The sequence below is a fragment of the Trachinotus anak genome, unplaced genomic scaffold (genome assembly GCF_046630095.1).
Source record: "Trachinotus anak isolate AG129_WGS33_773 ecotype Australia unplaced genomic scaffold, CSIRO_AGI_Tana_v1 ptg000033l, whole genome shotgun sequence".
NCBI lineage: Eukaryota > Metazoa > Chordata > Actinopteri > Carangiformes > Carangidae > Trachinotus > Trachinotus anak.
This window is the reverse complement of record NW_027273884.1, coordinates 61,721-89,465: the sequence shown is the minus strand read 5'-3', so window position 1 is coordinate 89,465 and position 27,745 is coordinate 61,721. Positions and strand designations below refer to the sequence as shown.

The window sequence follows — 27,745 nt, the reverse complement described above, 5'->3', positions numbered from 1 at the left end:
TGAGGCTCACAGAGGCAGGCAGGCCTGTGGCTGGCCCCCCTCTGGCACTGAGAGTCACACTGAGCTAATTCACTTGGCGTCGGGTAACAGACATCTGTCACTCAGGATGCCCCCAGGGACACACAGACAAGGCCTGATATAGGGGTGGGGGTCCTGGGGATGTGATGCGCTGTGAAACGCATACAGGCAGACACATACTTTCACACACCCATCTGTAAACAAAATACGCGGAGTGTGTTGTAGAGTAATTAAAGAGCAAAATCCTTTGTTGTTAGTAAGAACTTGATAATAAGTTAAAAATGGCTACAAATTGAAAAAAAGGTCTTATCAGTGTCTTAAAACAATAGATACTAGTCTTCCATCTAAATGAAACCTCCTTGGGGGAGGTTTCTATAGCAACCGCCAGAGGGGCAGCGTGGTTCTGGTGAGGCGGTGCTGTACATGCTGTCCGAGGAGGAGCAGAGCGTTAGGGGAGATCAGGTTTCCCCCTCCAGGGCCCATCCCGACTCTGCCCCCCATCTCACCCCCCAAACCCTGTGCTGCTGGCATTCACATGCTAATTCATCTCCATTGGTGATTACACTCCCTTTAAACCAACTGACAACTACAGCTGGAGTCAGGCTCTTAACGGCACACTGTTGGATAGATGGGTGGAGGGATGAGTATGAGTGTGTGTGTGTGCGCTTGTGTCTGTACGCACTTGTATGCATTTGTTGATGGCACTCTTATTTTGGCTCTCCTTGTGCTCCATAAAACGGTAGTGATAGATGATGACACATTATCTGTGCTCCTACCCAAAACAGCCCCACGCAACCTCCCATGCTGCTCCAGGCTGTGAAACAGTCCTGGCCTAATAGCTGTATGTAAATCAGTCAGCCCATAAAAATCAGTGTCAGCATTCAGCTGTGTACGTTGGCTGACGTGACAAGCACGCCACATGTCTCAATGAATTTACCCAAATGGGCTGCTGGTGGTGCTGAAAATTTATGCTCAGAGGTGTTATGCATCTAATGAAATCATCATAGAAATATTGTTAAATGCATGCTCAGAACATTAACAGTCTCAGCTGTACGGGCAATAAACGGCTGATGTTTTTAGATTGTTACATTCCTCTAATGAGCCATCCCTGTATGGGATAGTGAACAGTAAATGAAGCAGAAGGCATGAGGAGTAAAGGATACAAGCTCTGGTAGAGAGTCAGCCGAGACTTGACAGCTCTGCTGGCATTGATACAGGTGGCCCGCACCAAGCTTGGCAGCAGTGTCCCAGTGATGATGGCGCCATTAAACAGAGGCCCAAAGAAAGGAACCTGAGGAAGTTAAGACAGAAAAAAAGAATAACAAAGAGTAAGAAAAATTGGGCACTGAGTTCTCCACACTCTAAAGTTAATTTGGTCAGTTTCCAGTACATAGACAAATGCTTAAAAATAACAAAGGGTTGGTTAAAAAAAATCTTTTTGTTCTTTTTTGAACCGTTTCTCCATCTGTTTAGGGCAGGGTTCAAGTTGAAATTGGATTTTACCTAACTTTGCATGACAACCACACATATCTAATGTGAATCAATGTTAGGTAAATGAAATTAAAATGACAATCAATACTAAACAATGCCCTCATATTGAGCTACTGAACAAATACAAAGGGCCAATATCCAGTTTAGCGGCAGCGTGTGAGTGTGTGTGTGGGTACACGCGTCTGTTCATGCATATTGGAAGGGGGCCCTTAATCACCGAAGCTCAATGGTCGTTGACCTGGAAGTTGACGTGAATGTCAAAGTCCCTCCAAAAGGTCCTGCTGTCTTCAACTTGGCAGTTCAGTGAGTATAATAACTAGTCAAATTAAACAATAAATGGATTTTAACCAGAAATAATACAGACTAATTAACTTAATCACATGCTGTAAAACTGGGGTGACACTGTGTAAACTTAACTGTCATGTGAAAAGTTAAGGAGACACCCTATGAACATTTTTGAACCAACATTTGATCTTACATTTTACATTTTTGTTTTTGTCATTTTCATAATTAAACTCATAAATTAAAAGAACCAAAATAACAGATCTCTCACATGGAAAAAGTGAGTACACCCCTACATTTATCAGATCTTCAGGTCTGGTGTTCTAGATTTGGTGCCCATTATTAGAGCCTTCTTAGGCAGCACAGGTAGAACCTCCAAATTCTTTTAAAAAGAAATCAGTCTAATGTCAAGAAAATTATTTACAAATAGTGTAAATTTCAATCAACTGCCAGTTTGTGAGGGACAGTCACCCCAGTGAAATACAACCCAAGAACAGCCTGATGCAAGAAGTCTCCCAGAACCCCAAAATCCGATCACAGGCTCTAGAAGCAACTCCTGTAATACATCTACAATCAGAGAGAGATTGCACAAATTTGACCTGCATGGAAGGTGTGCCAGGAAAAAGCCTTTGCTTAGAACAAGTATACAGTTCAAAAATGAACATTTTAGCAAAGGCCAGACTCCTTGTGCATTTTTGGGTTTGAAATGGGCAACTAAGCAAAAACTACAAGGAGTTATTTCTGCTAATTTCTGCTATGTCTATGTTCCAGCTTCTGGGGCCACAGAGGACTATAACATCCATTCATATTTTTGTTAAAAGATAATCCTCCTCGTGGTTTTGTTCAAGTATAGTTGTCTGTAGGCACTGTATCAAAGAGGATAACATTTTTGTTTGTTGAAATATGTTGAAAAAGTCGACTATTACCATGAGATGTACTTATTTCTTCACATGACATGACAGTGTAGGTTCTTGGAGGTGGAAAATAAATCTGATCACTTGCATGGTGGTGGAATTCAGGGGGCAGAACACTAGAATGTGTGTATTCACTCACTTCTGAACCATTTACAACCACTGATGCATTTAAACTTCATGCATACTTTAAAGCAAGATGTCATACTACTCTGAGAGGAAAAAGGTCCAAGTTTAATTGTCAGACATCAAACGAACAAAGCGCACAAAACACAGGGTCTTAATAAAGGCAGATCGCTTCAGAGGAATAATGATACCGTTACTGGGTTAAGACTTGAAAATAAATTGTAACAATGATAATTAAACTGGCAATAAGTAATGTCTGTAGAAGAGAAAATAACTGATAAATTATGCAATTCAGGTGGGTGAACAAATAACTGATTCTGATTGTAGCCATTTCTGAATGTCCTAATAAAGCTAAACTGGGACACTATTGTTGCTTGCATTATTTTATGTATTTCTCAGTCATCTCTCTGACTCTGAAATGAACTTGTTTGAAAGATAACCAATGCCCTAACAATGAAAACAAAACAGACTGTATTATAGAATCATTTTTCCATCTGAATAATGTTGAGTATGGATAATGGAAAGTATTGTGGATATATGAACACCTGACGCCAGCCGCCTCAGATGACAAAATTTCACTATCCTCTAGAAGGCCACACACTGAGTGCAGTGCTATGGAGCATCCAAGATGAAAGCCAGCCAAGAAAGGCTAGTAACCATCTCTGAAAGCACATACCCACAGTGTGGGTAATAATGCACTGCTGGAGTAGCAGCCTTCAGACAGAAACTGCAACAGGAGAAAGAACCTATAAAACTCGCAGTAAAGTCTGAATAGAAAGCTAGCACAGGGGACTGTTTTAATTCATGAAAAGAGACTGGAAATTAGCCCAGAGCTGAAAATAGCTTGTGTGGTTTTCTTGTTTATTGTGCCTAGAAAGTAAGTTGTCATCAAAGCACAAAAGAAATAGCAGTGGACTAAAACAATGTTTGATGACATGCATTAAAAGTTACTTCCCAATTCCAATGTGCATTGTTAACAATGACCTTAACCAAACCCCCTGATGGCAATGCTTTACCTGTGGTTTCTTCACGATCTGGATGAAATACATGTGGTTCTTCATTGGGTAGATAATAATCAGCACATCTCCAAAGTCAGTTGGTATGATGCCACGTCGGTAGTCCCTGGTGTGCTCTGACCATACTATGTGCACCTCGTCATTTCCCAGGTGACGTAGCTGTTAGACAAACAAAATCATTCTAATCAAGTACCTGGAAAGTGCAGGTTGTTTTCTCCCCCCTGGTTATGATGACAGGAAACCAAACTCAGTGAGATTCAGTGACCTGGGTTTATCCAGTCAGCACACCCATGACCTTGAGAAGGCCAAGGAGTCAACTGAGGGGATGAATGATAATAAAATATTATTTACTGCTGGCAAGTCAATAGAGGCTTCATAAGTAATGTAGCGTAACTGGCTTTTATCACTGCATACAGCAATATATTATTTTACGATTTATTCCATTACAAGCTCTGCTGTAAAATTGTGTATACTAAAGGTGAAACATAAATGCAGCAGGTGCAAGAGCAAGGTGACTGCTTACAGCTAAATCAGAAACTGTTTGGAAACAATGGTTTGAGTAAGGGTCTGGGCCCTGGTTTTGACTCTTTTTATAGCTTTTTTCATTACAAATTCAAATTGCAAACACGAAATGCACAAAATTGAGCATTTTAAAAACAAATAATTCAAATCCAATTAACTGTCTCCATCAGAGATAAAATTGCTTCCCATTTCCACTCTATTCACAAACACAAATGAAACTGGGCAGGACAAGAAGATACACTTAAATGGCAGGAAATTGACTGATGCTAGTTTGAAATAGGTAAACAGCTTTCCCCTCTCCAAAGTAAAATAGATGGACACAGCTACATTATATTCTCTGACAAGTGTAGATCACTTATTAGCTGCTAGTCCAGTGAAGTTCAATCAAGCTGTCCTTCCCCTTTCTGGGGTATCATGGACAATGAAAAGTGAGCCTCTACTCAGAAGAAAACATCTGCCAATGTACTGTGGCCCTAATGAGCTATTAAAAAACATGCCCCTGCCACCAAAAATGCAATTAGCACATTCTGTTATAAGCCCTTAATTATGGTAATACGGTAATCTTAAACAAATCCACGGCATGCTGATTACTGGAGCTCGCCAGTTCAGTCTGTCTGTCCAAGGATCAGCAGGTACCAACCAGGTCAGTCACTGGGACAATTTCAGAGAAAATGTTGAATATGCATTTGTGGTAGACAATCAAGACTGGGATGTTAATTTGGGTTAAGATATTAGCATTTGGATGAGCTGAATCACAAGTTTAATGAGGATGCTTATGCTCTAGTCAATCATCTTCTGCACCAATCTATTTATTCCCTTGTTAATGACATCCAAATGTTTGAGACTTCTTTAATAAAATGTGATTCAAGTCAAAGGCTCTTGTCCAATTAGCCCTCTTTGACCTCCCATCTAGCCATTGGGCTTCATGCACATGGAGACAGCAAACCGGAGGACCCCAGAACACAAGAGGCTCCTTATAAAAACAACCTGCAGCAGCCCAGTTAAGCTGCAGTGCCTGGGGGTGAGTGTGATAACTAAAGCACCCGTCTATCTGCCTCTCCTACACACACGCACAGACACACAGACACACAGACACACACACAACATGGCCTGACCCCAACCCTGCAGGTCGCTTCTATAACCGCATTACTGAAGCCAGCTGCTACTGCTGCAGCCTGTACTGCCCTAAAACCCACAATTGGATTGAGGAATTCATGGTTTTTCCCTCTTTTCTTTCTGGTTTTGCCCCCCCCCCCCCCCCCCCCCACCATCGTCCTCAAACAGGCAATCTGTCCAGTGAGAGCTCCCCCACAGTATGTTTCTCTGGTCACAGGCAGTAAAGTGGGTGACTGTTGGACTAAAAGTGTTATTTTTAAATTGACAGGGAAACATCCTACTTGAACACAGACAATGCCCGTTTCTCGCTCCAATTCTTCAAAACCATACCTTTCTCTTCTCTCTACCCCTTCCACCCCACCTGTTTCTGAAGCATCCATGCACGCAGCCAGCCAGCCAATTTCGGCTGGGCCTGTGGCTGGTGTGGAGATGGTGGTGTGAAGGTGAGCATGAGTAATTACAGAAGTTCTTGAGTGAAATGAATGGAAGTGGAGTGGCAGCACACTCCACACTGGGCTTGGCCACCCCTCTAGTGTCTCACTCTGGTCAGTCAAAATCTTTACTCAGTCTAACTAATTCTTGCAGCCACTAAGCAGAGGTTCAGGATGGGTTTGGAATGAGTTAGGAGTTATTTGTGAAACGGAGAGGGGGGTAGGATTGTGGAGGACTGGAGGGGGGCTGTCTATGAGGAGAGCCTGATGAATTTCCCTTCTCAGCAGGGTACTGTATGAGAAGATTGGCAGCACGGGCAGGGGCCTTGCGGCTCATTTCTTCGTGCTAACTGCTACTGGTGCACTACAGCTCAGAATCCCACTGCAGAACCCAATCGATCGCTCCTGTGGCGGCAGCAGGAATTGGATAAAAGGATCCTGCCGGCATCCGGCCGGCGCCTGCCCTAGCAGGGAGAGCTAATGGCTGAATCCAGGCCCTGGTCACAGCACACAGGGAGGGGGGCAGGGGCTAGCAGAATCACAGTCATTACCACAGCGGCACATGCCCTCTCTTCACTCATGCGCCTGCGACTCTCTACTCCTCTGGCCTGTCTGGCCAGGGTCACTAATCAATGCCCGCACTCTAGAGTCACACCTCCTGATCACAGCTTAACACAGAGCTGAAGGCTACAACAACATACGGCTCTGGGCAGGAAGGACTGTGTAGCCATTTCACTGCATCAAAGTATTTTCTTCTTAACATACTCTGGACCTGAGGTTTGCAATTACTACAATACATATTATGATGATTAAAAACAGATCATTAACATAAACAGGACATTCTACCTTTTTGGTGAGGCAGTCATCAGAGTCAGATGGCATACGCGTGGAGACATGGAAGATAGCTTCCACAGTGGAGGTAGCATAGTATGGAGCTGTTAGACCTGTGCTGCCATTCCTCTGGAGGCCGCCCATAAAGCCACAGTGCGTGGCCAGGTCCACCTGGGGGTCACATATAAAATTTAATGTTCTGAATGTGCCTGTACATCATTGTGTGCATATTCAGACTGGACTTGTGGATACAGGGGGTGTGTTGACTTGAAGGTGTAGTTGTCTGCACCTCCCATCCCAGTCCAGACACAAAGTCTTCATAGGCCTGGCTGCCTGCACTGTTAGACAAGATGGAGCACTTGTCTTCTTGGCCCTCTCCAATGTAGAACACAGCGATCTTGTGCGTCTCTCGACTATAGAACAAAAGATATAGTAGCCAGTTTTAAAAGAACAACAAGAAAACAGCCAATTTTACAAACGCAACATAACTCGAAAGGCTTCTCACTACTCCAGCCACTTCAGATAAAAAGGCTTTGAAATGTGAATTCAATGACAAACACTACACCTTGCTTATCAAGGTAAATTGTAAGTCTAAGTGTAATTGAGTTGCTGAATAAAATCATGAGAGTATTGCTTTAACTTCCCCTATTGCCATGGCAGAACATCGTAGTGTCGTTGATTTAGAGGACTTTGCATGCTTTGACACAGGTTGTTATTGCCCGAACAGGTCTGGCCATCTGGGAATGAGGTCCAATCCTGAGGGCATTCTTTAATAAGCTCCTGTCATTAGCAATGTGTAGAATACTTATTGATTGGACAGCAAGAGCGATAGTGGAAGACTTCCAGGGCTGTGATCAGCAGGAGGTAATACAGATTAGGAAAATCATGAGGGAGGAAGGGGGGCAGTATGACGCTGCTTCGAGAAACTGTATGTATGACTTATAGAGTGAATGTCACCTCTGTAGGGACAGGTTTACCATAGGCCTGAAGTGGCAGATAAACAGGGAACACTACAATGTAAATAATTATATTTATATTGTTTATTGGTTTCTAATTCCTACAGGGAAAATCACAAATTTAATTTTCTGATACAAGCTACAACAGCCTTACCACTGCCTGGAATCCAAGTTCTTCAGTTCTCTTAAGAGCTTTGAGTTTTTCTTCAGCAAATGGAAACTTTTCCTGTTTGAGAAAGAAACTCTCGATTAGACATAACATTTTCAAGTCTGTATATAAAAGCTAATAAGCTAAGAACATTCCGAAGGAATTATTATTATTATTATTAAAAAAATTTCAAATATTAAACAGTTTTCAACTTTTCAACAGATTTACAAAGGCAAAAAAGTCACAGGTGCAAACAGCAATCTCCTAGCTGTGTGCTCGTTGCACCATCACCATTAAAAGGTGTAAGCTTTTAATTTACAGGGAGGCACTGCAAAGATGTGGCTCTGTAAGGCAAACCTTAGTGAAAACAGCTGGACACTTTTACCCTGTGGAGAGGAGATTAAGACGCTGCAGTTTGCTTTTAACTTTGCTCTTTCTCTCTCTTAGTAACAAGCCAACAGCTGGGTTACTCTGAGGATGAAGTAACCTGGGTACAAAAACACTTCTAGAGACCATCTTCATCATCATCACAACATGTTGATGTTCTGACTCATGAGTGCTCAGTAGCTCAGTATTACTATATTATTACAGGAGTACTCCGTACTCATTGGACCACACCCATCTTCAGCTACACACCTGTAGTTTCGTGAGTTTATCTTCCACATTTCAGACACTATCGCAGTAACAAGATCCGCCCACAGACAGATGGACAAATCAAGGGAAAAACCAACATAAAGTGTCTTAGTACGGTGCTGGGCCACCACATGCCACCAGAGCAAACCCAATCAATGCTCCTGGGCATTGATTCAACAAATCTCTGAACTCCACTGGAGGGATGAGCACCATTCTTCAAAGAGCTATTTCCTCATTTGGTGTTTTAATGATGGTGGTGGAGAGAGTGCTGTTGCTCCAAAATCTCCCATAGGAGTTCAACTGGGTTGAGCTCTGGTGACTCCGAAGGCCATAGTGTATGATTCATATCATTTTCATACTCATCAAACTATTCAGTGACCACTTGTGCTCTATGGATGGAGACATTATCATGCTGTTTCTCCACTCATTTTCTGGTTTTTCCAATTAATTCAATTTATTTTTTATTTAATAATCAACAGTCCTCAAAACTGCCTCTGTGATAGTTCCCGCTACAGTATGTGTCTCCAGGACCATATTTTGCCACGAGCACGCACACGCACGCACACACACACGCACAAAGCCTCGCAAGGCTAAAACAATACCAGCCACACTGTCACTGCCAGTAATTAAATTGCAGAGGTTATTCTCAACTCAATTTCTCACAGGGTACATTTAAGATGTATTTTGTAGACTGAATGATAAAGAACTATCCTGAGAGAAAGAAGCAACAGAGCTCTCTATGATTTCTTAAAATACCTCTTCTTCAATTTGCCTCTTTCTTCCTCTTGTGCAAACCAATCACTGTGGGTAATGTCAGTTGGTAGTTTACCTGCGGTCCCAAGAGTTCATGCCAAGGTCATTTAGCAGCAGTCGGCAGAAGTAGAAAGGAGCTTTAGGTTCCTGGTGGGAGGGTTCCTTCTGGCAGGCGGCACGAAAGCTTACATCAGCATCCCACCTCCTCACTTGCTCCTCCTCTTGCTGAGTCTGACGGAGAATGGCCTCCAGGATGGCGTTCTCTTGCTCCATGTTCATGCCATGGGGTGAAGGGGCTGGCTGGTTGAGTTTGAGTTGTGGCTGGGGCAGGCATTCTGGGCTGCTGTGGCCGAGGTCCTCCAACAGTTTATCCAGAACATCTACCTCCTCCTCCTCACAACAGTCAGAGAGGGAGTCCGAGACTGAACAGTGATTTTTGAGCGGAGAGTGAGGCTGGCTTCTGCTGTGAGTGACAGTGGTTGTCGAAAGAGGAGGGTCAACTGCATTAAAAGCTCCCACATCCACAGAGTCTTCCTGGGTGGTGCAGTAGAGAATAGCACCATCCCATGAGTATTTACCCGAGATGTCCCGGACAATGACCCGCACTTGGGACGAAGGGTGGGGGGGCTGCCCAGCCATGGGTGTCTCGGCAGGGATCTGCAGGTAGGACACCAGCGTGCTATCATTGAAGACAAACAGCTGCAGGTTTGGGCTTTTGAAGACCTCAGAGGAGAGCTCGGACGACTCCACATATGGGTTGTCGTGGTTTTCGCTCACTAGGCTGTGGAGAAGGGCAGGGCCACCGCTCAGGGGATGATGACCCAGATGGTTCACCAGGTGTGTCATGACCATCCGTGCTGTCAGAGGTATCAGCTCCATGTTCCGACGTCGTTTTTCTGGAAGCAGAATGACGGCAGGAAGATAAAAAAAACAAAAACACTGAGACATCTTAAAATAGAAATAAATGTGAGAAAGTGTGAAACGTGATGAACGGTAGAAGTCACTGATGGGTTTAAAATAAAGCTTCACATGGTATCTTTTATAATATGCCCAACACAGACTTTGTTAACCATATTTCAAAAGCCCCATATTTGTGTGTAGACATGTTATCATCACTGTTAGCTCCTTTTACACAAAGCCAAATCTCATTTCTGATTACTAACAGGGGTACTTTATTCATTGCTCACAATAGCTTGGCCAGCACACCTCTAAGTAGGTAGCATCTAATCATGAGAGACAACTTTGAAAAGCCCATTGAATCTTCTTACAATGGACAACCGTCGAGACTAGCCGAGTGCTAATGAGAACCACCGTCCTTGCAGGCTGCTGAATAGGACTCTACTTAGTGAATTGCGTTTATGTAAATGCACAGGTTTTTACTCCCAAGTGAAAGGCATGCCGTGCTTTATTCTGCAGTGATGTGGGAAAAACAAGAAGATGCACTCTTGCATTGTGACAGTGCTATCAATACCATCATCCCCCATCAAAGTGGAGAAAGCTCTTTAGAAAGCAGGCCAAGCTGCATTAGAGATGCACTGGCCCTTTGATGTGACTTGATCAATATGAGGTGGGGGCATGAATATAACTAGGCCGGCACTCTTTGGTTTGCCCTTTTGATAGTGTTTTGTTATTTCTACTAAGACTCGGTGCAGCTGTGCACCAAAAAGCAGAGGTGTGGTGAAATTTTCCAGGCAAAAGCTACTGTCCACAAATCTCACATTGTTTCAGTAGACATATGCACTGTGTATTTGGGCTCTAAGGACTTTTCAGAAGTTGAGGACATGAGAGAGAGAGAGAGAGGAATACATTGCCTAATGGAATCACAAGGTCACAAAAAAGAAGGAAAAAAAAAAAAAAATCACATTTTTATCAAAACCCCATAATGGGTCTTCTCTCTGGGGCTGAGCACTAATGTGAACATTCCATTCGCTGTGATGGTTGATTTCCTTTTCATACTTTTAATAAGATATTGACATTTAATGGAGAGGCTCCAAATGGATGGTCTACTTAGAGTTTTCTTTTCCCTGTAATCTTTTTTGGGTTCTTTAAGGGGAGAATATATGTCTCTGCAGACTGTGAAAAGTACGGCATGGAGCTGAAATGAAGTCCTGTGATCAGAGATAGTCACCAGGGGATAAGCTGCCACGGTGACAGCTGAGAGTGACTAGTAACTGCCACTTTTTACTCTCTCATGAATGTGTACCCACACATGCAGGCACATGCACAAATACTATACACACTATAAATTCCAGCATCATCGATTCATCTGCCAGCCAAGTACAATCTTACACACAGCAGGTATTAAAAGGGGCATCAGGTTGCCTCCATACCTCCCATATGGATGCCGTTATGGCACGCTTATGAGCCCTTACCTTCAGCTACAGTGAGCAGGTTGCCGAAGTCGGTAGTGGTTGTCTGGGAGGGTGGTGGCTCAAAGCTCTTAACCTGACCCAACATGAGGTCATAGTCAGGGGACAAGTCTGACAGGCTGAGGAGGTAGTGGCTCTGTTGGGTGTGCAGGTTGGAGCCGGATACACAGCAGTGCAGCACCTGAGGGACAGGAGAAAAATGGTGGGACTTAGTGATTATGTCCAGAGAAAATGTGCCTAGCTATTATTTCTACAGTATGACAGTACGAGGCACTTTGATGACTAAACCTCAACTCTGATGTGTAAAGACACCATCCTATTAGATACGATGGTGTCTGGCAAGACGATGTACAGTGACTCTCCTGCAGGCCTGTCTGACTGACGTGATCCAGGACCTTATAAAAGGGGCATATATGGTCCATTTACATCATAAGGCAATTGGACGAGGGGAGGGAGAGAAGGAGAGAAAAGAGGGTCTTTATTGCCACTAATCCATTTCTCCTGTGATGTGTGAGTGTATCGATCTACATAACAGATGGCAGAGCATCCGTTGGCAGGGCTAGATAAGGCGCACTGGGGCAGTTGATTACAGCCATTGGACAGGTTTACACTGTTTGATTTAATTAAGACTTTATCCTTGTGCTGAGCTCCCACCACAAACATGCACGTTCAGCAACACACACACACACACGTGCGCGCACAAATACAAACACACCTGTATACTGTATAATCTGAGTGGAGGAAAGGTGCTGCACGAGGGGGTAAAACATACGCTTAATGTATGTAAATGAGGGGGCCTCTCATTCAGAGTGGAGCAACTTGGGTAAAGCCATGCAAAGGCTAATCCCATTCAGTACATGCATACGCTCACACTTGGCTGAGAGACGCTCAGAGAGGCAGGCTAGCCCTGCCATCTGAAACAGTATTGTGTGGGGCAATGTAGACAGTATGTGGATGATTCTACTGAGCAGACCTCTGGGTGCGTGGGGGAGGGAGTGGAGGCTTGATGCTGAAAAGACCTGAACCAAACAGCTGCTACACCAAAGCCCAAAGAGCTTCCTCTGTGGAGAGGTGGAGAGAAAGAAAGGGAGGGGGGAAACCCACGGCTGTGCTTGACAACTAAGTGACTGCACTTCGCATAGCAACAGTTCGTGGAAGGAAGCACACAGTGAAACAAGTGTACTGTAGTTAGAGGGGCACATACTGTATGGACACATGAGTACGCCTATGTACACACATAAATCAAATAATAACAATGCAAACAGAGACATACAGGCGTGCGCACACACACACACACACACACACACACACACACACACACACACACACACACACACACACACACACACACACACACACACACACACACACACACACACGGGTGGGGCAGCTGGCTGCTGAGGCAGGCAGAGAGAGCAGATGGAGAAGCTTGAGCAGAACTCCAGTGAACCAATGAGGGCTAGTGCAATGTTGCTTTTTACAGCGATCTGCATGCTGCTAGTCACCAGAAACAAACTTTTCTCATTTTTCTTTTCATCTCAGGATGAAGACAATGACAACTTTATCATTAGATGTGTACATGCATTGTGTTTGTATTTGATTGGCTTAGGAAGAAGTGGATTTTAAGCTTTTTCTTTTTTAAAGTGTAAAAGTGTAATTAAAGAAGATGAAGCATGGAAAATAAATGGACCCTCAGCTACCTTGTCATTGTCATTCTGTTCAGTAATGGAATAAAAGAGGTGTTTTCCATTAGGGAAGCTATTCTCTGCTTGGGATAGAGAATAATTAACAGCCAGCTATCTGTGGAAATGTATAGATTTGGGTCTTGATATTGCATTAATATTGTCACACCTTGTGATGCCTTGCTTGATATATTATTTCCAATGAAACCCAGAGGGCCCATGCCTTTTGTGTGCTGATAGACAACCAATCACGCCTAATTGTCTTTGCTTTCATAGCAGCTGCAGTCGCTCTCATATTAAGACATATTCCATTCAAATCTCCAGGACAAGCGTTTATAGCCTGAGCTTATCAAGTGGACAAAGAGTTCTCTTTGAATAATTGGACCATTTCTTATCAGGGGTGACATCCTTACAAAGATCTGCCGTTGACCGCATCTGCCCAGACAGGAGGGTATGAATAATACCTCATTCATTTGTGCCTAAAGCTTGGCCCTCATCCTCAGGGTCAGACCATAAAATACAGGGTTAGAGGGACAAACAGAGAGAAATAGATTGGATACTGAATATTTTGCCTGTTTTAAACAATTGCAGTATACAGTACTACAAAGGAAGTTGTTAGGATTTCCTGCATACAATAAATGCCCACTGCGTGCATCAGCTATGGCGGGGGCTTCTATGCTGTTGTGCCACTATAATGTTAAATGAGGCATAGTCATGAGGTCACACTGGAGGTGAGTCTAATTAAAGTGGCAGGCCCATGTGGTGGGGTGGGGGTGGAGATGTCAAAGCTGAAGTTGTTGTGTCTGTGGGCAAAAGCCTATGTATGTCTCAGAGGATATTGGAAAGCAGTCAGTGGTAAAAAGTGGGGGCATCCTTCAGGTCTGTCTGTTGGTTGTAAGTGAAACTCTCAGCTGCCTAGGAGGCTACCCACCCTGTAGATGTAATCCAGAAGTGGGGCCCTGTGGGATGTGCGGTCCTCCACCGAAGGCATGGTGATGGGTTCCAGCAGCAAACTTAAAGGAACGGCCATGCACCAGTCCAACAGGCAAAGCAGCAGCGACACCATCAACTGAGGAGTTAAGGAAGAGGTGAAAGGTCCCGTTTCAGTTCAGTTGATCAACGTCAAAACAAAGAAAATGAGCAATACGGCAAAAAACACAGGAACTGCTACAGCGAAACAACAGGTAACAGATGAGAGCTGCAGAGACAGTGAGAGGTAAAGAAAAAAAAAAAGAAGACTACAAAGCACTTCAGTCAAAACATTCCTCTGCAAATGCACCATTCCAACATGATAGATCAAGGGCCTTTAGATCTCAGCCATTTCATGTCCCCTCCTTTCCAACATGTACCTTTTTGTCTGCTTCCACTGTTGAGTGCTCTGCGCTTGGCAACAAAAAGGCTATTGTGGCCACAAAGATCTGTGTTGGGAGAAACAAGGAGAAAGATAATTGGATGACACACTCCTATTCATCAGCTGAGTCAGGGCTGTGTGCTAAAATGGATGTGATGCCACAGGATGTAGAGTATGTATATGCATGACTAATACTAACACTTGCATTTAAAAGTTTAAGTGAGCAGGCATCTGTTCACACGGGCCACTAATGGCTACTGGAAATTTGTGTGCAGGTGCGAGTGCGTTAATGTTACCTCAATGATTTTCTTCGGCAGAGTGGACTCCAACCTCTTGAGGTGTTCCCAGTGAGAAATGAGCAGCTGAAACACGTCACAGGCTACCTGAGCCACTGCTTTGTTCCCAAACTGAACAAACAAAAAAGAGAACAGGATAAGAACTGAATAATATTGCAGAGGATCTGGCTTCTTGTACAGTGAGCAAAAACATCATAGAAAAAAAATGTAGAAATGAAGCCAGTATTTTCTGTTATACATGTAAATTCCTGAGGCGAAACACTTTGCAAGCAAAACAACAACAGTTCACTGGAAAGCCCATTATGCTTTCTGGCTTTCTGAGTGAAAACATCCATAACTCAACTTTTTGTGGTCACCAGCCATGATCAGATTTGCTTACACTAGTAATGTGATTTTTATTGAGAGCAGTTCTTTGTAGTTGCAAAATGAAACAACAAAGTTGCTTGGAGAAATCCAAAGCTCATAAGCGAATCTGTTTTTTAACACTGGAGCTTTTTACACTGCTCACGATCTGACAGAACAGATACAAACTGGAACTTTGAAACTTTAAGCTGCTCAATGGTGGGTAATTAATTAATTAGGATACAAATGGAACAATAATTAGTCACCTGATACATACACTGATGTAAACCTAAATCAGCAACTTTAAAAAATTATGACTAGTGTTGATGCTGTTGATGATGTTTTTACAGACAAGACAAGCACACAAATGACATATATACAAAGTGTCTTGACTGTGTTGTGTCTTCTTAAGGCAAAACATTTATTACTTCCCAATTGGACTTGGAATTTATTAAATGTATTTTGCACGCTTGCCTGAGAGTTGCACTTATAATTTACAAGGAGCATTAATTCTACACTTTCCCTTCTTGGATTTCAGTCATACCTACATCCCGACGAGGGAGAGGGACATTACTGGTCAAAGATAGGGAGGAAAAGTTCAGGCACAGACTGACTGTAACAGAATTTGGAGTAATTTCGCTTAAATTTAGATTTTTACTTTCACTCACTGTGCAGATAATCAGCATAATTTCATTTCCACTTCAAACCACGGCTCATTTTCTCCGGACTCATTGGAGTAAAGAATTGAGCCACTGACAATTTTCTTTCAAATGTTGATTTCTTCAGTGATTTGAAATTCTTTGTGAAGAAACAGAATTTCCCATTTCTTCCAGCTGAATGCCTCTCAACATGTAACAAGGGCAGACAATGTGGGGAGTGCAGAAATGGCCAAACACAAAAAGGGGCCCTGAGAGTTCAGCACCTGCTTTTAGAAAAGAGACTCTCAGTGCCACTCTTCCCCCTAGATCCCCCACCCAGCCTATACCCTCTATTTTGGGGCTGGCTGAGTCTGTGTGTCAAGTTGTACAGGGGAGTGATTACTGCTCCATTAGAGAAAGGGGGGTTGCTCGAGCAGGAAGCTGGGAGATGTAGCTGCTTAAATTGGCCCACATCTACTGAGAGCGAGCCGCCTGGAAATTACGCCACCGCCCCTAACCCTTTTCCATGAGAAAAAAACAACAGCATCCACTGGTTCCCTGCATCTCTTCACTCTGGGAGAAAAGAGGGCTCTTCCAAAATATACCCATGAGTCACATCGCTGGACATGCTTTATTCTCACACCCCTCCTCTCCTCGCTATGCAGACATTGTACTGCAGTCCTCTAATGTAATCAACTATCATTACTAGTTAGACTGTGGCTATCACTGTTTTACTCTGCTCAATTTTTTTTATAATGGCCACCACAGCCCATGATGAAAAAGTGTATGTTGTATTTTGTAAATCATATTTTACACATAAGTTATTAGGTATCAAACTGTAAACATACAGTACATATGATGTGATGATGCTTTACTGACCTTTAGTGTTACTCCCAAAACGTTGATGGCATCTTTAACTTGGTGGTGGATGTTCTTTTGCATTAGCTCCTCACACACCCACAGACCCAGACTGCACACAGCAATGCACCTGAATGACAGAAGCAGGGTAGAAATTTATGTAAATTCAAGCATTTGGATAGCACAAAATGAATTCAGAAAACTATTCTACTACAAAAAAAAATGTTTTAGGTAAATAGGCTTTAAAAGCATTGCATAGACTGTTAGTAAATGCTCAGTAGGCATTAGTAATTCAATTTTTATTATGCTAACACAAAGGTATGTAAAAACACATTCATATTAAACTAAATAAAATAAATGAAGACAATGCAACCTAAGAAAAATTAAACATTACCAATATTGTTAATCATACCTGGCCCCTTCACAGTGTTCCTTTGTCGCCGTTTCTAGCAGGATGTTGACCAGATAATCCTGAATGACAGACAACACAAGCTTGTCCATCCACTTAGCTTAATGCAAGATTTCAACACCATCAGTCCAACATATGTTTAGATACACTAACAATGGAATATGCAGTTTTTTATGTGTCATTACCATATTCCCAAATTAGCACATGTTGACTGTTTACCTTAATATCCTCACTGCCTACAACAATGTCATCAGAGCCAGGCACATGCTGCAGTACAGGGATCTGATGGTAAAGGTTGGGGAAACACACGAGAGAGCCCAGGACTATCTGAGCCTCCATCCTTGGAGCCTGATAGAGATGAGATAAGAAGAAAAAAAAGAAAACATGCTATCATGAATTCCCTAAAGCTACATGAAAACAACCCACTTCCAGGAAACAGGAAGAACACTGTCCGGGGAAAAAGGATTGGAAGGATCCAGCAGAATTAATTTAGTCTTTATTCATGATTCTGCTGATGTTCAGCAGAATCTCTTGACACATGGTAGGCGTTGGACAACAACATGACTAATTAAACGCGGAATGGAAGCAGCTCTAAAGCAGATTGTACATGCTGTTGCACCTGATGAGTTGCTGTTAGATATGAAATTATCTGGCAACCAAAACAAAAAGTAACAACACACATAAATGTCCCTGAAGTACCTTATTGTTTAAAGAACTTACAGACAGTCAACACTAATTTTCCAGTGTTTTTGCTTAAAACTGTGCACACTGTCAACGAGTTAACAGAAAGTGGTTCTCTTATTGGTCAAACAGCATAATCTCTGCTAATTGTTCTAAATCAGATCACAGTTCCCCAAAATGTTTGCATCACAGCCCTGTGTGTTCATGTACATTACATTACACATAATTTCAAAAGACTGTGCATAGGACTCACAACAATCACCTGTTTGCATTTGTTTTATGGGACTGCCCAATGTGGTTAAAGTCAATAATAACTGCAATCACATGTTGGTTTCCACAGTTAATTAATGACTAAAATTCTTTCACTATCACTTGTGATGCTTTTATGCATTTAATGACACATTTTCTATGTAAACTGCCTAAATAATCAGAGTCATTTGTTTCATCTGTAAATCCTCACTTCCCAAATACAGCTGCAGACTCTGGATTAAAATATTTACATTGTGCAACAAACTTACTTAGTTAATAAACATGGAGGAGTAATCATAACACATGACTGAATGGCAATATTGATCGAAAATAATTTTATGTTTTTTTTTTAAGTCATAGTTGCGCAGTCTTACATTACAGTACAATGAAACACAAATTTTCGTAAGTTTTTCCACACTTGAAAATTGCATTCTTGATTTTCTTGTAAGCCAGACAAATGAAAGAAGTTTCAAACATTTGTGTTATTTTTGTGTTTTATTTCTGCTAGAACTCACAAAACAATTGGAACTGTTCAATGTCAAAAATCTGCAAAATTCAAGAAAATCATTACATGGGCACATTGTTATTCATAGAGCGATCAATCACGAGAGAGTGAATGAATGTGACAGTTATTTGGTGAAGTTTCTTTAATTCTCTGCCCGACAACAACAAATATTTTGCATGTTTAAACATGAGTCTGGAAAGATTTTCAGTGACATTCCTTAAAACTTTTCATTATCCAGTTTGATTCATATGACAAATGTGAATGTGAAGGGTGTGTTTGTACCTCTGGGGAGAAGGAGCTGAGGATGCAGGCAGCTGCAGTGATGAAATCTCCGAGCAGCATGGTGAAGCCCGGCAGGCCGAGGAAGAAGAATCGAGGGGAGCAGGAGCGGATGATAGTGTTCAAAACATCCTGATGACAAACATGCGTGCGTGCACACACACACACACACACACACACACACACACACACATATATAAAATACATTTTAATAGGACGCCAGACATTTCCTCATTAAATTTTCTTGTTTGACTTAATGTAGGAATAAATCACCCACTAGTATGGAAACTGAATATCTTTGCACTTCACCAGTGTGTTTATGGTAAAGTGGGATTTTTGCATTTGGTATGAGTGTGGGGGAGTAGTAACAGAAATATTTTGCAAATGGGCCACTGTGTGAGAGACATGGCATGGAGAAAGCTTTTTCCTCCACCAGGTAAGCTAAGCATTTTAAGTGTGTTGAGGAGAGCAAGGCACTCAACAGTGCATGTCACTAAAGGACAGAAAAAAAAGAGAGTGGGAAAGAAAGAAAGAGGATAGAGAGAGGCAGCAGATGGATTGTTAACAGAGAATAAGAGGGAGAACAAAAGACCTCAACTTTTGTGACTAACATGTACATATACACACACAGGCAAACCTGTAATTAAAGCCAGAGACAACGTATTGTTTTGCTGAGGTACAGGCAGCTCAGTGGCAGATGGGTGCTCTTTCAACATTGACATATGCTGTGCTGCAGAGGGCTCCGCACAAACTGCTCAAGTATGTACACTGTAATACCAGGCTGGTCGAGAACATAAAAGGCTGTTAACAGGTTTTCCATTCTACATTTAGATAGCAATGCTGCACTGAAGAGGTTGATTTACTTTGAAAAACAACACACACACACTTGGTATGAGAATTCAGCATCTCAGTAAGGGAGAAAGATTGTTCCCTCTCTTATCTGAGACATGCGTGTGCATATCTGTGTACAAAGGCAAGGTCCAGGCTAGAAACACCTGCCTTCTTGGCCATAAACTTGTGTAAATCGGACAGTTCAAACATTAGCCTGTTTCGAGCTGAACCGAAGGGCACCTTTGCAAACATGCAAGTACAGAATTTCTCTCTCTCTCTCTCACACACACACACACACACACACACACACACACACACACACACACACACACACAGTACCACCTATCTATCTGTGACATTAATCACCTGAAGCTTTGGTAAATAGGGAATGCAGGTGAACAAAAGAGGAATAGAATAAACACACGGAGGCAATAAATAGGAAGTCAAACCAACACGATGCACTGCATGTGGAAAATTGGTGGGAAGAGCTTTAGGATTGAGGGCCCATTTTACCCTCATTTTGTTGGTAATTGACCTCTGAAGCATAATGTGCGGTGCAGTCAGAGGTAATTAGCATGTAACAAACTGTTGCTTGATTGCCTGAAAAGAGCATTTTAGAGGAAGCCACAAATGTAGAATCCAAAGTGTTTTCTATTGTATGTGTAAGTAGAGGGGACCCTATTTGAGGTGTGTGTGTGTAGAGAAATAGGAATTTAGCTCTGCAAGTGGCTCTGCGTTGGCAGTAGGAATGGTCCCTGTGTCAACAAAAGATGCATTAACGTGACTCTGAACGGAGCTACCTAGGGCCTTTTCATTTGGCCTCATCTCTAGGAAAGCACACACTGTCCACCTGGCGGCCCCTCGGGTGACAGGGTTCACTTCTGTATTACATCATTCCACGCAGCATCGGAAAGTTTGAGTCTCATTTACTAAACATGAACGTTTCCAGTTTAGTGTGGGTCAGGTTTATTGTTGCTATTCAACACCACTGCCTTCACTATGAATATGTGGGGCTTTCCCCTCACAAGCTGTTAGGTAGGGATATAACCCAGCTGCATAACTATAAGGTGAGAGGTTTAATCACGGCTCTGGGGTCAACTGTCAACTTTTAATCTGGCGGCGTATAAATTATACAACACCTCTATTTTTAAAGTGCAGCTAGTTTAACTCTGGAAGCACAAGTGAAGAAAACTCTTTTTCTACTTGCATCTAGCACATTATATATTAGTTCTTGCAGTGTTAACCGTTTTAAGTGGATATGCATGACTGATACATGTTTTCTTTCATCTATACAAAATGAACAGGTGCAATAAAAGAAGCTATGTTGGTGTACACTTCACAAAATATGCTGTTGACTATTGAAGTCCAGACAGCGTAGCCATTAGATAGATTACTGCTATTGTGCTACGTTCATGCCTTTGTGAAACCAGTGACCAGAGAATGACAGGCAATCAGGACAATAGCCCTGACCTTGGCACTCTTGTCAGTTGGAAGGAGAATCCCTCCAAGGGAACTGTCATTTTCCTTTAAGCTAAGTTGATTATAATGGTGAGGATTTACACTGGGATTCCCCTTCTTGTCTACAGAACGTGGCTGTTTAACAGATTTTATTACCTGATAAACAGGCAGCGTAGAGAAAATGCTCAACCTGTAAGCTCAGAGTATTTTAAAGATATGAACGCACTGAACATACTATTTCTAAAAACTAAAACTTAACACAAATAGTATAATTAACTAATTAAAAATGCACAATCAGATTAGATCATTTGCCGAGCAGTCTCTACTGATGACTACTTTCATCATTTCAGATAACTGGAAAATTAAGTGTATGAAAAAGACAGACTTAAAGAACATTAATTTTATGACGAATTTGTACAAGTATATGTTTTTTGCTTTTTTGAGGTAGGTGGGGGTTGCGGGTAGAGGCAGAGAGGAAGGAGGAGGGGTATAGTAAGAGCCACTTTCTTATGTTAAGCAGGCGTGCGGCTGTCCTCTATTGTGTGGCGTGAGGACTCTTTTCTCCGGCCAATTTGAGCATGCTTCAGTGGCCAGCCTGGCTCTGGCCCCCTGACGCATTATACAGAGCCACAACAAAAGCTGGAGAATGTTGCCTTGTCCCTCTGTGTGCCCCCCTCATTGCTCTACTCTACCCTACGTTCCCCAGGCTCCCCTCCCGCTCCTTCACACACTCGCGCACACACAGGCAGGCAGGCAGGCAGGCAGGCAGGCAGGCAGGCAGGCAGGCAGGCGGGCGGGCGGGCAGGCAGGCAGGCAGGCGGGCAGGCAGGCAGGCCAGCCTACTCTGGGCCCCTGGCCGACATGTCAGTCTAACGGAGCGCGACAGACGTCAATCCTTAATTAATCACGTATACGCGGCAGGGGCTCAAAACATTACTTAACGACATGGAAAACATTCTAACAAGCTTGTCGCACTGCCAAGGTGCAATAGAAACCCAACCAGGAGGGCACACACAAACACACACACACACAGTTTTATCCCTGTCCTTTGTTTTGGGGCACTCCATTCATTTCTACTCAGCTTAGTCTGGAAGGAACGGAGCATGGCCAGATTTAAATATGACAAAAGGTGTGGTTAAAGGATGTGGAAGATGCCAAAACACAAAAGCATTCTTCATCACCACCAGTTGGCAGGCAGTTTTCAAAACAGAGCTTCAACATTCATTAACTGCAGCGCACCCACCTCACCCCTGTCCTCCCTCCTGTCAGTAATAGTTCTCAAGTTGAGCCCAAATACCTGTGATTCTTACTGACACATGATTGGGTACACACAGTCAACGATAAGTTGAGTGTTGCCCAAATTCCACTAAAACCAACAGATGAGTTGGAACCAGTCAGTCATGACAAAATGACACATTAGGAAAGAGTAGATGGCAAATTTGCAACTACAAATAACTGTTTCCCAGTTTTTAGAAAAGGCTTGTGCCGGTGACACATAAGTTTGACTGGTGCGCCATCTAGTGCTGAATAGAAGAACAACAGACAACTTGTCTGAGGTGCCACCTGCTGGCTGTACCTGGTCATCGCTGGTGAAGCCCTTGTGCATGATGTAGTAGAGGTGCACCAAGAAATCACTGTTGGGGAGCACATCCTGGTGCCTGGTCATCATCTCACAGATCAGCTTGTAGGCCTGCAGCTTGCCAGCCTTGTATTCAGCAGGCAGCATGGTGGCCTGAGGGAGAGGGTTTTATTATGAGGAGTTGTTGACATGTTTAAGATCTATTGTGCTGCAGGCGCACTTCAGTAGTTGATACATTTGTTCATTTTTTTCTTCATCATTATAATGAAAATACCTAAGATTTTCTTCTTTCTATCAGATGCCAAATTAAACTTTAGCTGTAGATTTACACAAATCTCATTTATTCTGCATGTTAGATATCTGCTAAACTATAATAGACTTTCTAACACTCAGTTCCTTGTTTGATTTTAGCACATTGTTCATGTCTTTAACAGTATTTAAATATTGTGAATGCTGTATGTTGCCTGCTGTGCCTATGTGTTGTTGATACCCTGAAGAGCCAAGAGGCGAGCATTCGGAGAGGGGGGATGAAGGCAGGCTGGGGAGGAGAAGACTGGTTGTCCACACTGATCCCAAGGTTGTCCCGGATCTGTGGGCACACATTTAACTTCAGTCAGTGAACACAACCTTGATGCATAATCTTTGTGAGGATCTGTATTTGGTAAAGTACAGAATAAGGTTATGAAGGCCTATTTTATTCTAATTTGAGATAAAACGCTTCACAGGCAGGGGAGTTTTACCTTGGCCAGCTTGTGCCAGAGCTCATAGAGATAGGAGAAGACCTTGGCATGGATTTTTGGGCAGCGGATGTTGTTGACATCTCCCAGGATACCCAGTATCCTCCTCCAAAGGACGAAGGCTGAATCAGCATGCCAACCAGTCAGGGTCCCACCAGCAATGATGCTGACATCATCAGCCAGACACTCACTACTGTCTGTATAGTCAGAGAGAATGTTTGGGGAGGTTTGAGTAAGAATAAATTGTTTTTAACAGCAATATTTGCAGCTGCCAGTACCCAACACAAAGTGAACCAAATTTCATTTCATTGAGGAAATGTGATTCAGTCAACAAACGCAAAAACACCTTTTAAAAAAGCATTTAAAATTTTGAAACTTGTTTGCTCTGCATAAAATATTAATAACCCCTCAAAGCCGTCCTGTCAATGTCTGAGCAGTTGTTGACCAAATTCGTAGTAACTGTGCATTTTCCCAAATGCATCCAAGTCCTAAGATCTTTGTCCAATGAAACTGATCAAAGCACTGAAACACTTTTGGGAAACAGGCAAAAGTCACATGCACCATCCAAACGAACTCAGATTGAACTGTGGGAAGACAGAGCCACCTAGTGGGCAGCAGAAGAATGATGGGAAGGGCAGAAATGTAAAGACCTGGAAAAGTCAGATATGTAAAGTGTATGCAGCAGATCTGAGGTGATTTTAGCTCTTTCCAGATGTAAAGGAATGAGTTTCTAATTCCAAAGAAAAAAAACAAAGAATATTGTTATTTCATGTATTTAATTTATTAATCGACCAAGATCTGCAAAATGGGAGAATGAAAAAAGGAAAATATGGAAAAGTAGTGTAAGGAAAGGTAAGGCTGAAAAATGTAGAGCAATATAGAACATGGGAATCAATGGGAGATGAGGACTCTATGGTCTATATGATGAGTAGCAGCTAGGTAGCAGTACCCAAGTGGTGTGGCATGTGTAAGACAGACTGATGCATGGTGTCGTCCAGGGGGCAGTCCCGCGGACACTCTGTGTGCACCAGCAGGGCTGGTGAGGCGGGGGGGTTCTGGGGGTAGTGGTAGTGGTTGTGGTGGTGGTAGGACGGGGGTGCAGAGTGGGGAGGGAGGGCACACTCAGGACCTAAAAAACGACAAGGGGAAAGGGAAAAAATTGGGTCCACAGACAAAGGAAGCGTGACAACTTCTGATGATCACAATGCAGGACAACACAAACAAAGGTCCACATACAAGGGTGGGAAGAGCAGAGGGGCAACAACAATTTCTCCATCAGTATTAATGGAGAGGGAGAGGGGGGTTAATTAAAAGCTGGAAGGTTTCTAGGTGAGGAAATATTTTGATTATTTTCCACCACTACAAACATTACAATTCTGTCTTAATCAATCTGAAGCCCACAGGTCACTTTCCATTCACAAAATTCACCCACAAGCTGTCAGCAGGTTTAAAAGATTTAATGGCTTAGTCAAAGAAGTACTGTAGCAGATACCAACAAGCAGCTCGAGTTTCCTTACCAGGTCACTCTACCTGGCCATGACTAATCCATCAGGGGTGAGGTTATTGGAGGCACCAAAACCCCAGCTGGATGGGACACACCTGAGATGAACCTACTCAACTCTTTAAACTCATTTTTCCTCTGTGATGAATGTTTACATAGGATTGCTCTGTGCATTCAGTGCTTTCATAAAGAGGTCAGTCTGTCTTCAACGAATAAAATTATTTAACTGACACTGAACATGAAACGAAAATAAAAAAAGGCAAAGTAAGGAGAGGCTGCTTATTAACCTTCCCAGGCTATTCATTGTTAAAGTCAAGGTCAGCCTGTGTACCCTGAAAGGTGACTGCAGATTGTTGTTAGCACAGACATACACAGACATTGAAATATATTAACATCAAATACATGGGAAAGTTTTTTTAAATAGTTTTAGTTGCTCTGAGTTCAGTTCCAGTACCTGCGAGAGCCTCATTGTGGCTGAGCAGCAGACTCCCCTGGCTCTGGGGGTCGGCTGTGACGTCCATGTGGGCTGACTGTGTGGACTGAGTGTCAGCCTCCTCATCAAAGACCTGCCAGGTGACCTCAGTTTCATTGAGGTAGCCGTTGGACGTCTCACTGCTTATACTCTCACCTGAGTAGGGTGGGTGAGCAAAGTGAACAAGGGACATAAAAAGGTTAATACAGAGGAGTATGAGATGCAAGGTACTGGCTGTGTAAGGAAAACTATTAATCCATGTAAAGAGTGGGCTTTATTGACACTTAAATGTTCGATTTAACTGATGAATTTTAAATTTAAAAATTATAATTCTTTATGTGGAACATATATATCAAAACACAGCTACACACTTATCACAATGAATCATTTTAAAGAAACAGTGATGAAATCTCTAACTTTTCTCTCTGAGCTTGGGCCTTGCGTTGTTTGTGTGTCCTTCAGTGTTGCACTCTGTCTCAGCTGAACTGCTGCTCCGCTGGATAAGGATCTAGGAACACAGAAATATAGATAAAAGAAAATATACTTGTATGTGTAAAATTTATTTCATTGATTTAACATAATACTATTATAGAATATTAGTCTTCTTACCACTGGTGGCTCACTGCTTTCTCTCCTGCCCTCAGACATCCTGCTATCAGAGCCACAGGAAGTAGGCGAGTACTCTCTCTTCTGGGCTGAAGTGCAACAGGGAATGTTATAAATAGGCAACAAGAACCAAATTAAGCTTAAACTGCATTAACTAAACTTTACATTCTTGAGTGTAACTGGATGGACAAGAATACTTTTTAGCATCTGGCCTGAGACAATGGGTAAAAATCAGTCTTCATGGCTAACTAGTGAGCTCAGTGACAATTATGTCTGTTGATCAATGAGCATTGGTCCTGTAAAATAAACAAATGCAACTGATAAATAAAATAAAAATGCATCAGGATCCAAATGAGAATACACCCTGAATGCGGGGTTTCCCATATTCTATCTGTAGGTGGAAATCATTGATAAAAACCATCTCCTGTCGACCTAATAAAAGAGATGCAGAGATTCCACATATAAATCTGATTCTTCAGCAGGTGTCACATCTCAATGTATACTTTACTTTTAATTATGCAATATTTCTCCATCAAAGGATTCCCTCACATTCTAGATCCCAGCACCACTAACTACAGCCAACACACCTGGAACATTTTGCTGGGCTACTTTATTGGACTGGATAGTTTATTGCATTGAATTGTATAGTGTATAATTAATAAAGTGGAAACTCAACTGTCAAACAACCTTTGCCCTTTTCATTAAATTACCTGATCGTTTACATGTTTCTCAGCTAAATCTCATTAATAACCCAGGTCATCACCTTTTAAAGTAGTTACACCCTATGCCTAACAGCAGAATTGTATTTCTGCTGTTAGGCATAGGGTGTAACTACTTTAAAAGGTGATGACCTGGTGAGAAATGCAGGGAAGTAAAATTCTTTTTTTTTTTTTTGCATATACCTGGCAAAGTATCAGACAGTTGTTGGGTGATGTCGGAGGTGCTACTGCTACGTGGCAGGGGGCTCTCCCCACCTCCCAGCTCCTCCTCTCCACCACATTCTGACAGCTGACACTCCTCCACATCTGCCAGGATAAAAGAGGGAACACAGTTAAGCCAGTGCCACAACACCAAGAAGAAATCTTAAAATGGAAACAAACCGGGATAATGTATGTCTTTTGTTATCTTTAAGGGATTTGTGGGCACAGCATAGATGAAGATTTGATACATTGATGAGAACATTAGGGGGAATTGGGGCATGCACACATGCAGTGGTGATGCAGACATACTCTTGCTACAAACTGTATTCCTACACAATACAGGACTGCCCTGGAGATTTTTTTACATTTTTCAATATGCTTTAAAATTTTTCATTCTCATTATCAACTCACAAGACAATTTTAAGTTAAAACATAAACCTCTGCTCCAAATACTGTCACAACAGACACAGAAACTGGCAGAATATGACAGATAGTGAGGTGGATGGAAAGGTAGGACGGAGGTCACAAACACACAAACACATGCAGCTCTCAGAATTCACTTTACCTGAGAGTCTGTGAGAGCAAGCAGAGTTACCAGAAGAGATACCAGGCAAAAAAGAGCTCACAGTGTGGAGCAGCATAGGAACACTTTTAGTAGTGGGCAAAGCCTCGTATAGATGAACACAGTTGCTGATGGACTGGCTTCTCTTAGCTTCCATCAGGGGAAGAGAAAGAACAGGAAAAAGAA

At 42.5% G+C, this 27,745-nt stretch overlaps 1 protein-coding gene across 6 annotated transcripts in view; it reads right to left on the bottom strand.

The window, feature by feature from the left end:
• Positions 1 to 27,745, bottom strand: part of ralgapa2 (Ral GTPase activating protein catalytic subunit alpha 2) — a 90,378-nt gene that overhangs the window by 26,307 nt on the left and 36,326 nt on the right. For 4 of the 6 annotated variants that reach the window (XR_011686875.1, XM_071471086.1, XM_071471085.1 and 1 more), the window contains exons 17-38: positions 26,980 to 27,102; positions 26,081 to 26,166; positions 25,889 to 25,979; positions 25,454 to 25,627; positions 24,448 to 24,627; positions 23,502 to 23,695; positions 23,252 to 23,350; positions 22,759 to 22,914; positions 18,897 to 19,025; positions 17,399 to 17,527; positions 17,183 to 17,241; positions 16,792 to 16,900; positions 14,933 to 15,043; positions 14,635 to 14,703; positions 14,217 to 14,354; positions 11,607 to 11,784; positions 9,311 to 10,130; positions 7,855 to 7,926; positions 7,034 to 7,157; positions 6,760 to 6,915; positions 3,845 to 4,003; positions 1,182 to 1,309 (exon numbers count right to left, since the gene is read on the bottom strand). Coding sequence is in view for 5 of the 6 variants with exons in the window: in XM_071471086.1 (XP_071327187.1) it covers positions 1,182 to 1,309; positions 3,845 to 4,003; positions 6,760 to 6,915; positions 7,034 to 7,157; positions 7,855 to 7,926; positions 9,311 to 10,130; positions 11,607 to 11,784; positions 14,217 to 14,354; positions 14,635 to 14,703; positions 14,933 to 15,043; positions 16,792 to 16,900; positions 17,183 to 17,241; positions 17,399 to 17,527; positions 18,897 to 19,025; positions 22,759 to 22,914; positions 23,252 to 23,350; positions 23,502 to 23,695; positions 24,448 to 24,627; positions 25,454 to 25,627; positions 25,889 to 25,979; positions 26,081 to 26,166; positions 26,980 to 27,102 (3,484 nt within the window). In the remaining variant the exon portion in view is untranslated. Of the gene's footprint in view, positions 1 to 1,181; positions 1,310 to 3,844; positions 4,004 to 6,759; positions 6,916 to 7,033; positions 7,158 to 7,854; positions 7,927 to 9,310; positions 10,131 to 11,606; positions 11,785 to 14,216; positions 14,355 to 14,634; positions 14,704 to 14,932; positions 15,044 to 16,791; positions 16,901 to 17,182; positions 17,242 to 17,398; positions 17,528 to 18,896; positions 19,026 to 22,758; positions 22,915 to 23,251; positions 23,351 to 23,501; positions 23,696 to 24,447; positions 24,628 to 25,453; positions 25,628 to 25,888; positions 25,980 to 26,080; positions 26,167 to 26,979; positions 27,103 to 27,562; positions 27,710 to 27,745 lie in introns of all 6 variants that reach the window. The other 2 variants (XM_071471089.1, XM_071471088.1) reach the window with 2 other exon arrangements.